The sequence below is a fragment of the Lithobates pipiens genome, unplaced genomic scaffold (genome assembly GCF_037356315.1).
Source record: "Lithobates pipiens isolate NorthernLeopardFrog02 unplaced genomic scaffold, aLitPip1_a1.2 Scaffold_19, whole genome shotgun sequence".
In the NCBI taxonomy this organism is placed as follows: domain Eukaryota; kingdom Metazoa; phylum Chordata; class Amphibia; order Anura; family Ranidae; genus Lithobates; species Lithobates pipiens.
Window position 1 is genome coordinate 488673269 of NW_027507764.1, and position 13496 is coordinate 488686764.

Below are 13496 nucleotides of genomic sequence, written 5' to 3' on the forward strand. Positions count from 1 at the left end.
CGCCATGGTTGACCAAAGAAGTTGAGTGCACTTGCTCAGCATCATATCCAGAGGTTATCTTTGGAAAATAGATGTATGAATGCAACCAGCATTTCTGCAGAGGTTGAAGGGTGGAGGGGTGGTCAGCCTGTCAGTGCTCAGACCATACGCTGCACACTGCATCAAGTTGGTCTGCATGGCTGTCGCCCCAGAAGAAAGCCTCTTCTAGAGATGATGCACAAGAAAGCCCGCTAACAGTTTGCTGAAGACAGCAAGGACATGGATTACTGGAACCATTTCCTGTGGTCTGATGAAGCCAAGATATACTTATTTGGTTCAAATGGTGTCAAGCGCGTGTGGCGGCCACCAGGTGAGGAGTACAAAGACAAGTGTGTCTTGCCTACAGTCAAGCATGGCACTGGGGAGCTACAGTATATTGAAGGAACCATGAATGCCAACATGTACTGTGACATACTGAAGCAGAGCATGATCCCCTCCCTTCAGAGACTGGGCCGCAGGGCAGTATTCCAACATAACCCCAAAACACACCTTCAAGATGACCACTGCCTTACTAAAGAAGCTGTGGGTAAAGGTGATGTCATGCCAAAGGAGACATGCCAAGCATGTCTCCAGACCCTAAACCCTATTGAGCATCTGTGGGGCATCCTCAAATGGAAGGTGGAGGAGCGCAAGGTCGCTAACACCCACCAGCTCTGTGATGTCGTCACGGAGGAGTGGAAGAGGACTCCAGTGGTAATCTGTGAAGCTCTGGTGAGCTCCATGTCCAAGAGGGTTAAGGCAGTGCTGGAAAATAATTGGGCACACAAAATATTGACACTTTGGCCCCAATTTGGACATTTTCACTTGGGGGTGTACTCACTGTTGCCAGCGGTTTAGATATTAATGGCTGTGTGTTGAGTTATTTTGAGGGGACAGCAAATTTACACTGTTATACAAGCTGTACACTCACTACTTTACGTTGTAGCAAAGTGTCATTTCTTCAGTGTTGTCACATGAAAAAATAGAATATTTACAAAAATGTGTGAGGGGTGTACTCTCTTTTGTGAGATACTGTGTGTGTGTGTGTGTGTGTGTGTGTGTATATATATATATATATAATTTATGTCCAATCATGTGGATGGAAAACAACAATAAAAAACCAATGTATTGAAAAATATAGATTTAAATGCACAGTTCCATGATAGCAATATAAACTTATAGGTGAAAATACAATAGTTCAGTACAAAAATTTGGTGGTAACTTGAAAAATGAAGAGGTGATCCAGTATAGTGCTCCAGAATCATCCACCGCACCCCTGTGAAATGGACACTCACCAGAAAAGCTGGCTGCCATTACAGCAACAAACAAGCTCTGTGTAGATCCGCCATCTGTTGTGGGGAAGGCTGTTCAGCAACTCGCACCATGCAGATGTAGCTGTAGTAAATAAAGCTCACTGGGAGCCAGGTGAAGTCTCCGTATTTGTAGTATTTATTGTAATTGTGAAAAGCCAAAATAAAATGAATCATAAAACCATATGACAATGGGTACCACTGCCAGCCCAATATCAGACAGTGGCCTGACGTCAGCACCAGTGTTTGTTCCCCTAGGAGCATATATATATATATATATATATATATATATATATATATATATATATATATATATATATATATATATATATATATATAAATATTATATTTTCAACTTTAGCATTTTTTGGACTTTATTTCAATGTGCTGTCCATTTATAACACAGTATTCTCATCTCATCACTGTTCATTTACTTTTGGCACTACACATTTTTTCTTAAGTAAATAAGGAAGTTTTAGAAATGGTCATTTCATAGTGAATTCTAAATGGGTCTGCTTAGTGCCTGCTCACCTGCAGTTTGTTTGTAGGATTTTTACATATTATTCCTGATGTATTTGTTCCAGGATACATTGCAAACACTGCACTAGCTATTAAATGTCATCTCGGTGTCTGCAAATATACGTAGGATAGAATGTCTTTGAGCACAGGCCAGAAGGGCTTTTACTCTCCAGGAGCATAATCCAGTTCTTGCCTCTGGATGATAATTCCCTCTTATGTTTATGCGAGGTGAAGCATGTGTCCCTAACGTCTGCCTTCTAGCCTTTTTAGATTTGACATCCCCATTGATAAGTGATTTTAGATATAAATTACAGCAGTGATGTGGGGTGCCTCCTGGCTAGGGAAGCATATTACTCTGGGCATCTGAGGCTTGTGAAGAAAGCTGTCAGTCAAAAGTAACAGAGGATGTAGGCATATGTGATATCTTTATCATGTGGAGGCCAACTGATCAGAAATAAGTCAGGCTCAGGGCTTTTTCCAATAACTGCAGACATGACAACCTTTAGATTTTTTCCAGTAAAAATTAATTCTGATCATTTTTTTTATTCTGAGAGAGTCTAAAGCTATTCTTTAAAGGCTTACTTCACATTTTGTAAACAAGTAATAAATGCACATAATATAATATAAAGAAATGTCTATTTATATATTTTTTTTACGCTGCAACCTGTAAAACATTGCACCCATCGTCAGTAGATTGCAGGTGCAATGCTAGGATCCTGCAGACTGCAAGTAAAGCTTGCCAGCCCATACCTCTCAGGGAGGGGGCTGTTGGGCGCTGCAGACAGGTGTTCTTTGGTAGCATGTTACACCCTAAATATGGATGTTAAATGTAATGTGTTACCAAAGCAACTTTAACATACAAGTTGTGAGTAGATTATACTGTAATATTCACTCTTTCATATTATACAGGTCTGCACTGTAGAAGGGTAAATGAGGAGTGGGAATTTGTGACCTTGCTGCATCAGTCTGAATTTTTTTTTTTTTTAGCTAGGCGACTACACTTGCCCAATTTCATATTTAATAGGATGATGGGGAGCAGGTTTTGATTCACTGAGCTTGGCCTATACAGCTAATTCATTGCTTTTTCTTTTTACATTTCCATACATTTTTCTTTATAAGGTGAAAGCTGTGCTGAAGGATATTCCTCATGAATCTCTTTTCAAAGCTTCACATTGGTTAGAGAGTGTAATGTAATCTGTTGTTTTGGTATAAAAAGACTGAAATTTATCAGTTACTCATTTTACATCTTAAACACTCTAGCGATTAATCTATGTATGAGTGTGAATTGGTGCAAAAATCGATGAATGGTCTAGGCAAACTATGGAGCCAATTGAGGTTAAAGTCTAAAAATGCCCTAGATAATTGAAGCTGCTTAGATTTCCAGGCACAGTATATCTGCTTCTTCACATATCCTGGGCACTTGGTATCCATGTCACAGTGCTTCCCTGGCTGATAGCTCCCTCCCACATTGGCAATCTGTCTTGGGAGGATTACCCACTACTTTCTTTGGACAGGTAATTAGAAGAATTATAAGTTTCGTTCCTCTGGCAAGGTAACAGATTGTGGGTATTCTCTGGGGTGGTTGGCCCTTCACAATTCACTATTTATGGGTGGATTTGTCAGCTTTTTTCTCAGGTCTATGGTATTAAAGGCAAAGTTCCTTCTTTCAATGAAGACCCATTCCAACAGGACTGTTAGTTTTTCCTGGGAGATTCAGCATAAACCTATTTAATTGTGTAAGGCTACTACCGCGTAGATTTTTAATTTTCTCTAGTCGTCTGTCCAGGACAGCACTAGAGAGATAGGCTCCACCTCCAGAGGCAGGAAACACAAACCAGATCTTTAAAGGGCGGTCTCCGTCCCTTCCCCTTCAGTCTTTGTGTTTCCTCCACCGGAGGAGGAGGCTGGATCTGGAGCTCCCCTTCCCCTGACGGTGGGATAGCCCATAAGAGACGGGGAAGGAGTTCGGATTACCTGTTGGTAAACGGACGTTTTTGAAGTCCTCCGGTCGGGTTGACTGCAGCTTCGAACCGGCGTTCTCCTTCTGAAGCCCGGGGAGGGCGTTCGTTTCCCCGCCTGACAGTAGGTTTCTAAATTGGGCGCGAAGTCTGGCGGGGGGCGGGCACAGGCTTCGAGTTCCGGCCTGTGCATCACAGGAGGAGGATAGAGGATTTCCGGCAATCCACTACCGGTTCCGGGTCGCGCGGCGAGCGTGGACTTTCGGGACCTTGGCGGCTATTATAAAAAGCCGCAGCCACGAGGCGTTCGCGCTGCATCGCTTTATCGCCATTACGAAGGGAAGCCTCCAGACGGTTAAGCGCGTGCTTCAAGCGTTCGTGCTGCATCGCTTCATCGCCGTTACGAGGGGAAGCCTTCAGGCGTGTTCTGAACGAAATGGATGCAGTGGAGAGTGGCAGTGGAGCCGAACCAGCTCAGGTAGGCAAACACAGAGGTGTCTTGTACCTACAGGGCTGGGAGAGAGGGGGGGGGGGAGTAATGGACTAATCAATGCATAGGCATTTTGAAAGGGTCCAGGTGTGTTTTTTCCTCCCTCCCTCTCTCTCTCAAACAGGATCCGGACTAAAGAGTCTTGCGAATCCTGTTAGCGGTTGGTGGGGTGCACATAGGTGTTTGGTGAAGGCATCCTATTTTTGCTAAAGGTTTCGCTGATGTTGGCTTGTTTGTTTTTTCCCTTCCTTCTTCTCTCCTTCTCTTGCCTTAGGCTCTGCCCAAAGAACCAGAGAGGTCAGGGGGGAAGAAGAGATGTCCTTCATGTATGGCTAAATTTAAAGAAGGATGGTCTAAGCCCCTTTGTAAATCATGCATAGACAAATTGGTCTATAAGGAAGCTACGGGAGCTTGTAAGGATTTGATTTCTGGAGTACAGAAAGAAATGGAATCCATCAAAGCAATGTTAGCGAACCTTGATACCCCAAAACCAGCCGCAGTTCCCTCTGCTTCCACCCCAGTTGTAGGTGACGAATCAGAGGAGGAGGAACTTGATTCTCTGGATGGCCTAAGTGAGGCGGCATCATCCAGAGATGTTCCTGTTCAAGGGTCAAGCTCTCCCAGATACAGGCTCTCACTCGAGGAGGTTGATGCCTTACTGGGGGTAATTTATGAGACGCTCGAAATCAGAGAGGAGCCAGTCTCCCTGTCCTTGCATGACCGGATGTATCAGACCCTTAAAACTGATTCAGTTAGGGTCTTTCCGGTTCATAGCACACTGGTAGACTCAATCAAAAAAGAGTGGGAGGAACCAGAGAAAAAGTTATTTTTTCCTAAAAGCATGAAGCGGAGATTCCCCTTCAGCGAGGACCCCTCTTGTGTTTGGAATAAGGTGCCCAAGGTAGACGCAGCTTTTTCCCAGTGTGCAAAGTCAACAGATCTCGCCTTTGAGGACATGGGTGTTCTAAAGGAACCCATGGATAAAAGGATGGAAGTACTGTTAAAGAGGTCATGGGAAGTAACCATGAATAACTTAAAACCTGCAATGGCCACGACAATAGTGGCTCGCAACTTAGAGGTCTGGCTGGAACAATTACAAGGCCACTTGGAAGGGGGGACCTCCAGAAAGGAAATTCTGGATTCCCTTCCTATGCTACATAAAGCAGCAGGCTATATAGCAGATGCCTCTGCGGAGTCTGTTAAATTGTCAGCCAGGACCGCTGCCCTCGTAAATTCATCACGTAGGGCACTTTGGCTGAAGTCTTGGTCGGGAGACTCAGCCTCAAAAGTGAGGTTATGTGGCATCCCCTTTGAGGGAGACCTTCTGTTCGGACAGGATCTTGAGAAAGTCCTGGACCGTACTGCAGACAAGAAAAAGGCTTTTCCTGTCAAACCTAAGAAGACTACAGGCAAACGCTTTTTTCGTCCTCAAAGGCAGGGACAGTCACCAGGACAGTCCTCTAAGGAGTCAACCCCTAAGAAACAGTGGATGGGAGGAAAACAGAAAAGCAATCTCTTTTCCTCTTCTAAAAAAACCACTAAATCCCAGTGACGCGGTTCCTGTGGGGGGGAGACTGGGGCAGTTCCTCCCACAGTGGGAATACGCTACTCCAAGTCCTTTTATCCGGAGGATCATCAGGGAGGGTTACAAAATACAGTTCACACACGTCCCACCTGCAAGGATGTGTCTGACCAAACCTCCCAAAGACCCCCAGAAAGCGTCAGCTTTGCTGTCGCAAATTGGCGATTTAATAGATCAGAGGGTTCTAGTGCCAGTTCCGCCACAGGAAATAAATCAGGGTTTCTATTCACACGTGTTTGTAGTAAGGAAACCGTCAGGCAAATTCCGGTTGATCTTGAATCTGAAGTTACTGAACAAGTGGGTAACTTGCAGGAAATTCCGGATGGAAACAATTTTTACAGTAAGATCAGTACTCCCTCCAAATTGTTTCATGGCCTCTCTCGATCTAAGGGACGCGTATCTTCACATCCCGATTCGAGAAGACTCTCAAAAGTATTTGAGGATAGCGATTCTTTGGGGAAGTCAGATTCGATACCTCCAATTCAGGGCTCTGCCTTTCGGTCTGTCTTCTTCCCCCAGGATTTTCACCAAGGTCCTGGCAGAAGCATTGGCTCCCCTAAGACTGAAAGGGATCGCTGTCATACCGTACTTGGACGACCTTTTATTTTTTGCCCCCTCAAAGCTCCAACTGCAGGGAGATCTGAGAGTAGCTATCTCTTGCCTAAAAAGGTTGGGGTGGTTGATAAACCAAGAGAAGTCACACCTGATACCAACACAGGTCTTACAGTATCTAGGTTTTCTGGTGGATTCAGTGTCACAGAAAGTCTTCCTCACGGAGGAAAAAGTGAGAAAGGTGAAAGACATGGTAACCTTCCTGCAGTCCAATCAGACAATTTCCATCAGGTCAGCTATGGCAGGGTTGGGCCTATTGGTGGCAACAATCCCTGCAGTTCCGTGGGCAAGAGCTCATTTCAGGTGTCTCCAGGCCAATATTCTGGACAGTTGGGACGGGACACAAGAGTCCCTGGACAGGACTATCCATCTATCCTCAAAGACCAAAAGGTCTCTTTGGTGGTGGAAGAGAGAAGAGAACCTAGTACGGGGTCTTTGGTGGTCTCCTCCAGTATCTGTTCGCATCACCACGGATGCCAGTGCTTGGGGCTGGGGGGCCCACTTGGGGTCGAAGGTAGCCCAAGGATGCTGGGGGAAGACACAGTCCCAGAGGTCAGCCAATTGGAGGGAGTTGCAGGCAGTCTGGGAAGCCTTAAGGGTGTTCGTCAGGGATCTGAAGGACCACCATGTACAGGTCCTCTCGGACAGTATAGTGACGGTGTCCTACCTAAACAAGCAGGGAGGAACAAGATGCCCGTCCTTGATCAAGCTAACAAGTACGATCATGCATTGGGCAGAAGAAAACCTAAAATCGCTTTCAGCGGTCCATCTAAAAGGGGCGGACAACCACCTGGCGGACTTTCTGAGTCGACACCGGGTGTACGAATCAGAATGGTCACTAAACAGGGAGATTTTCCAGATGTTAGTGCGCAAATGGGGTCTTCCGGAAGTGGACTTGTTCGCCAGGAAAGCGAACACCCAGGTCCCAGTATACTTTTCCCTAGAGAGGGAGGCAGGGGCAAGAGGGATAGACGCTTTGGCACAAAGCTGGGCTTTTCACATTTGTTACGCCTTCCCCCCATTCAAGTTAATTCCGCTAGTACTGAGGAAATTTTTGCAGGAACAGACCACATTGATACTAGTGGTTCCGTACTGGCCGAAGAGACCATGGTTCTCGGTGCTGCTGGGCCTGACAGACGAACCTCCCCTCATACTGCCCGAGAGGGAGGATCTGCTGTCTCAGGGTCCAGTTCTGTTACAAGAACTACAGACCCTAAAGTTATCGGCCTGGCGTCTGAAGAGAGTCTCTTGAAGTCTAAGGGACTCTCAGATAGGGTGATTAAAACACTTCTTTCTAGTAGAAAGAAGGTAACCCAAGCAATTTATGTTAAATACTGGAAAGTTTTTTGTTCATGGTTGGACACTAAAAAGGTGTCTATAAGTATCCCAACAGTCTTGGAATTTTTACAAGACGGTGTGGATAAGGGGTTGGCCATTAGTACCTTAAAGGTACAAATTACGGCCCTGTCTGTTTTTTTGGATCAACCTCTGGCGATAGACCCGCTAGTTAGCAGGTTCTTTAAGGGGTTGACCAGGATTAAACCTGTTCCTTTCAAAATTTTACCCAAATGGGACCTGTCAATTGTATTACAGGGATGGGTAAAAAAGTCTCTGGAAGAAGAACCTTCCTTGAGATGGATCACGCTTAAAACGGTGTTCCTAGTGGCTATTTCCACAGCCAGACGTATTAGCGAGCTTCAGGCACTTTCGGTGAAAGAGCCGTTTTTACAAATTTTTGCGGATAGGCTGGTGTTGCGCACGGACCCTGGGTTTTTACCCAAAGTAGTGACAAAATTCCACAGAACACAGGAAATTGTTTTGCCTTCGTTCTGTGGGTCTCCCACTAATCCTAAGGAGGTTGAGTTCAGCCAACTGGATGTGAGAGCCTGTGTCTTACAATATCTGGAGATGTCAAAAAACATTAGAAAATCAGATGCATTATTTGTCTTACATGCGGGTAAAAAATTGGGGTCACAAGCTTCAAAAAATACAATTGCAAGGTGGATCAAACAAGCTATTGTAGAAGCCTACAAAGGAATGAAAATGGAATGTCCTTTTTCCCCCATGGCTCACTCCACACGGGCGCTATCGACCTCATGGGCAGAGCGAGCTGGAGCAACACCAGAACAAATTTGTCGAGCAGCAACTTGGTCAAGCTACTCGACGTTTATGAAGCATTACAGATTGGACCTTATCTCAGCGCAAGACCAGGCGTTTGGGAGAAAGGTCCTTCAAGCGGTAGCCCCCCCCTAATCTAGTAAGTTCTCGTTGATCCTCTCTAGTGCTGTCCTGGACAGACGACTAGAGAAAACGAGAGTTAGACTTACCGGTAACTCTGTTTCTAGGAGTCGTCCAGGACAGCATGGATTCCCTCCCTATATGCTGTTATAATGCTGGACAAGTGTTTTTGTCGTTACAGAAGCAGTTTCCGGGGAAGTTCTCGTTTACAAGACTGAAGGGGAAGGGACGGAGACCGCCCTTTAAAGATCTGGTTTGTGTTTCCTGCCTCTGGAGGTGGAGCCTATCTCTCTAGTGCTGTCCTGGACGACTCCTAGAAACAGAGTTACCGGTAAGTCTAACTCTCGTTTTTTTTTGCCTCTGTGAGAACCAATTTTGGGCAAAAATTCTTGCAGGTGGCTCTGTAAGGGGTCCTCCTATTTTGTTTGGATTTTTGACCTTTAGCAGAGAAAGCACAGAACCTTGCAGATGTTACTGGTACCAGTAAAGGACAATAACACAAAATTGTCTAAAAACTTATTTTATTACAAAATATTAAAATGCTTTTACATGAAACCAAAAGTTAGTACTAATTTGAAATGGTACAGGCCACATACTGTATTTACGCTCCAACATTGTTATCTTTGCTACTGTGCCGAGGTTGACGCATTTCACAATAGATTGCTTCCTCAGGACCTCAATGTCTTGACCACAAAGAAAACAGTCATATCCAGAGAAAAGCACAGCAATTCTAAACGGTAACATACAACATAAGTCACAAGTATATTGTGTTCCCCCCCAATTCACTTACATGTGCCACTCGGAGCAAATAAAAACCAATGATGTGCCATATACCATGAAGCTGTGATATATTATGGGGCGCAGTAGAACCATATATAAAGATACAATTAAATCCTCCTAAAAGGAGTGCAAAGGGTTAAAAAGAGCTCAGCTTATTATAGAAGCTAATATCCACCTACAGAGAATTAATGATAATATATTAAATATCATTAGTTATGATTGAGGATTTAATTGCATCTTTATATATGGTTCTACTGCGCCCCATAATAAATCATAGCTTCATGGTATATGGCACATCATTGGTTTTTATCTGCTCTGATCTCAAGATCTACAGCATCTTGCAAAAATTAGGATATCAAAAAAAAATTCAGTGCTCAAACCCCTTGTCCATCTCAAAAGAAAGCTTAAAATTGTAAACGAGTAAGTAGTAAAAGTTGTTCTTGCAATTGGAGCGCAATCAGCTGTGATAAAGATTTAGACGAGAAGAGAGACTGCATAACCTTAATAATGATCCGCACAACTGTTTCAGCCTTAAAATCTTGCTTTTATTCAGGAAACCACAGTGTACATTACACAAATGCAGTCAGTTGACGTGTTTCAGCCTATGCTGCTTTAATCATAGTTATGATTAAAGCCATGTAGGCTGAAAGATGTCAACTGACTGCATTTTTGTACTGTACACTGTGGTTTCCTGAATAAAAGCAAGATTTTAGAGCTGAAACAGTTGTGCGGATCATCTTTAAGGATCATTGCTCTCAGATGGGCTACTGTAGATCACGCACCTGTGAGTTCTGCTGATTGTGGATTATATGGGTCGCAGCACTGAAACCTTTGTTCCTCCCACACTCTTGCTAGTTCATGTCTAAATTGGACCTAGTGTGTGTAAGTATGCACATAAGATAGAGGCCTTGAATTGTATTCTCCTTGAGGGCAGAGACTCACATGAATGCATACTATGTAAAGTGCTGCATACAATTGTTGGCAAATACATGTTAAAGTTGTTTGTTTTTCTATTTCATTATTCCTGATATCTTTTTGCTCTTAGAGGCTGTTCATTTTTTTCTTATTGTCTTGCAGTGGAACGAGTAAAAGAGCAATTAAAGCTTTCGTTGGATGGTAAACATGGCACAGTGCAGACTGGTGAATTGACCGTCATTTTAGATGGTTTGATTGTAGAACCCGAGTCTCTTACATCATGTAATTCCACAGACCCTTCTCCCAGTAAGTGTATGCTACTGAACTGAAAATCAAGCAACCTTTTGAATATGTTCTCAATAAGTTATAACACTTTCTGTGTTTTTAGTGGAAATCCAGCAGAATGGTGATGCAATTCACGAGAATGGGGAATCCTCTGCAGATGCGCGAACTGGGTATGAGATGAATTATTTTGAATGGGTACTCTCATGTAACTGAGTTCAGGTTGTCACAGAACTCTGATTTACTTGATGTTTGCTACCTATGAGCATTGAGATGTGGATGAAATGGAGCATTAGATAAATAAATTCTGATGATGTCTATTGTGTGTAAAATCTCTCACTTTGCAGACCTTTGGGGGGGATCAATAAAGCTGAACTCCAGGCGCTTAAAGAAACAAATGCATCGCTGTAATCCTAAATATTTAATGAAATATATTTTTAAATGCCCCCTCACCCCCTTTATACTAATGTGAGCCCTAGCTCGATCCAGCGCTGTGTCCATCTGTAGTGGTTCTGTCCCTTCCTCCTCCTCTCACAGGCTTGGCCAATGACTCCAACTGCTTTCAGTCAAATACTGTGAGAGGGCGGACAGGGCCTCGCTGCCTGTGTCTACAGACACCGGTATTGCAGCACAGGATTGAGTTAGCAAGTGTGCCACAATAGGAAGCAGCTACCTATAGTTTCACACTGAGAAGAGAAGCAGTCAGTGCACAGAGCAGGTAAATATACACATGTTTGTTGTTTAACCGCTTTCCTACCGGCCACAGTATATATACGTTGCGGTAGAGAAGCATTTGTACCAGGATCACGGTTTAAGCAACAACCATGATCCCGGTATAATTTAGCCCCAGCGATACTCTTTCAAGTAAAAATAATCAGCGCGGCAAACGGTCGCTGAATTACATTTACACGTGACAAAAGTGGGTCTGATCTGTGTATAATTTGCTCTATTGAAGCCCAAAGGAGAGATTTGGGGGGGGGGGGGGGGGTCTAATAGATCCCCTGATCTCTCCATAAAGAGTACCTGTCACTGCTATTGGTGTCTCATGCAATGCTTACATTCCTTTTGACAGCAATAACAGTGATCTACATTTTTATTTTTTTAAAGAAAGGTCCTGAAAGCAGCGGCGAACACACATGTGGGTCCTGAACACATATGTTAAACAGTGATCGCAACACACATGTGCAGTATCACCGTGAACGTCACAGCGAGAGTAATTCTAGCAGCAGACCTCCTGTGTAAATTATAAACTGGTAACCTGCAAAAACTTTTAAAGCATCACCTAGGGATAATTTAAAATACCATAGGTTGTCGCCATTCAATGACCGTGCGCAATTTCAAAGCATGTCATGTTTGATATTTATTTACTCATGTAACCTCTTTTATATTTAACCAAAAAATTGGTAATATATTGTGTTTATGTTCACTAAAATTGTTTTTTATCCCAAAAAATTGCATTTGAAAATGCACAAATACCATGTGACATCAAAAAATTGCAACACCCAACATTTTATTCTCTAAGGCCTTTGTTTAAAGAAATATATAATGTTTGGGGGTTCTTAGTAATTCTCTAGCAAAAAAAGATACATTTTACAAGTAAGGTCGCTTTAACAGAGGTGCCTCCATTTGGCGGACTCCGCTTGCTCAGAGTGGGATTCCTCCACTGATCCCCGCTAAGCAGGTGGATGACTGGTCCATCTTCGCTCACTGTGCAGAGCGGAGACGGACCCACTCCCTTCTATGGGGATATCTGGTGAAAACGGGACCGCCTGTCTGTTTTCATCTGATCATATCTGTTACGACCTGCCAGATGAATGGAAAATAGGAGCACCATCCGTCTAGATTTGGCGGACAGGATCAAATAATTTAAAAAAAAAACTGGCAGGCGGACCTGATTGGACAGCCTGTGTAAAAGGGGCCTAAGAGAAGTTTCAGAAATAGGCTTGGGAATATGTGGTGGTTAAAAAAAAAAGAGTTTGCAATTTAAGTTTTTACCAGGTGGATTTTAAGGCTTTTTCTTTATCGTACATCAAGGGACATAGAGCAGCCATAATTATTACTATGTGGGTTATACGTCACCTATAGGTGAATGGACACTGGCAGATCAATCAAACAGGAAATCCTCCACTATACAACCCTTCCTATACAGGAAGTACTTCAGTTTTTTTCACCACTGTCTGTAAGGTGGTCATTAACATGATACATGTGCTTTTGGAGCATACTTGAAGGTCTGGTCGGTTCTATTAAAGTGAAGTTCCACTCAAAAGTGGAACTTGTGCTCATTTGTCTCCTCCCCCCAACACCTTTCGGAGGGGGGGAGCGGTTACCGGACAGGTACCCTGACCCCACTTCCGGGCCATGGCAGATTACGTAGCTCTGCTGCTGGGCCAGTACGAGAGCCTAGTGGTGCCTCGCGCATGCGCAGTAGGTACCCCAGCATGAGGCCATAATGCTTCACTACCGGGTTCCCTTACTGGCAATCGTGGTGGCAACACCCAATAGCCGATGGAAACATCAGCTGTGGTACCGACTTCACTGCACTCCAGGACAGGTAAGTGTCCTATTATTAAAAGTCAGCAGCTGCAGTATGTGTAGGGGGGGTGGACCTCTGCTTTAAGAATCGTGGACTTCAATCAGATCCATTCAAAAAAGCTGTCAGCCAAAAATGCCAGAAGGTTTGCGTGTAATGCAGCTTTATGGCGCTGGACCCTGCGTAATGGAACCCTGTGCAGTGTTTGTTCTGACCCAGGTGTTTTCCTGCAGGGTACTATACAGGTCCAGGGGAGTGGACC

The 13496-nt window shown here is 44.0% G+C and overlaps 1 protein-coding gene across 3 annotated transcripts in view; it reads left to right on the forward strand.

Moving 5' to 3' along the window:
• The window catches only part of WWP1 (WW domain containing E3 ubiquitin protein ligase 1), a 263487-nt gene that overhangs the window by 154183 nt on the left and 95808 nt on the right, over positions 1–13496 (forward strand). For all 3 annotated transcript variants that reach the window (XM_077492977.1, XM_077492978.1, XM_077492979.1), the window contains exons 5-6: positions 10585–10728; positions 10811–10877. In XM_077492977.1, coding sequence (XP_077349103.1) covers positions 10585–10728; positions 10811–10877 — 211 coding nt within the window. The remainder of the gene's footprint in view (positions 1–10584; positions 10729–10810; positions 10878–13496) is intronic.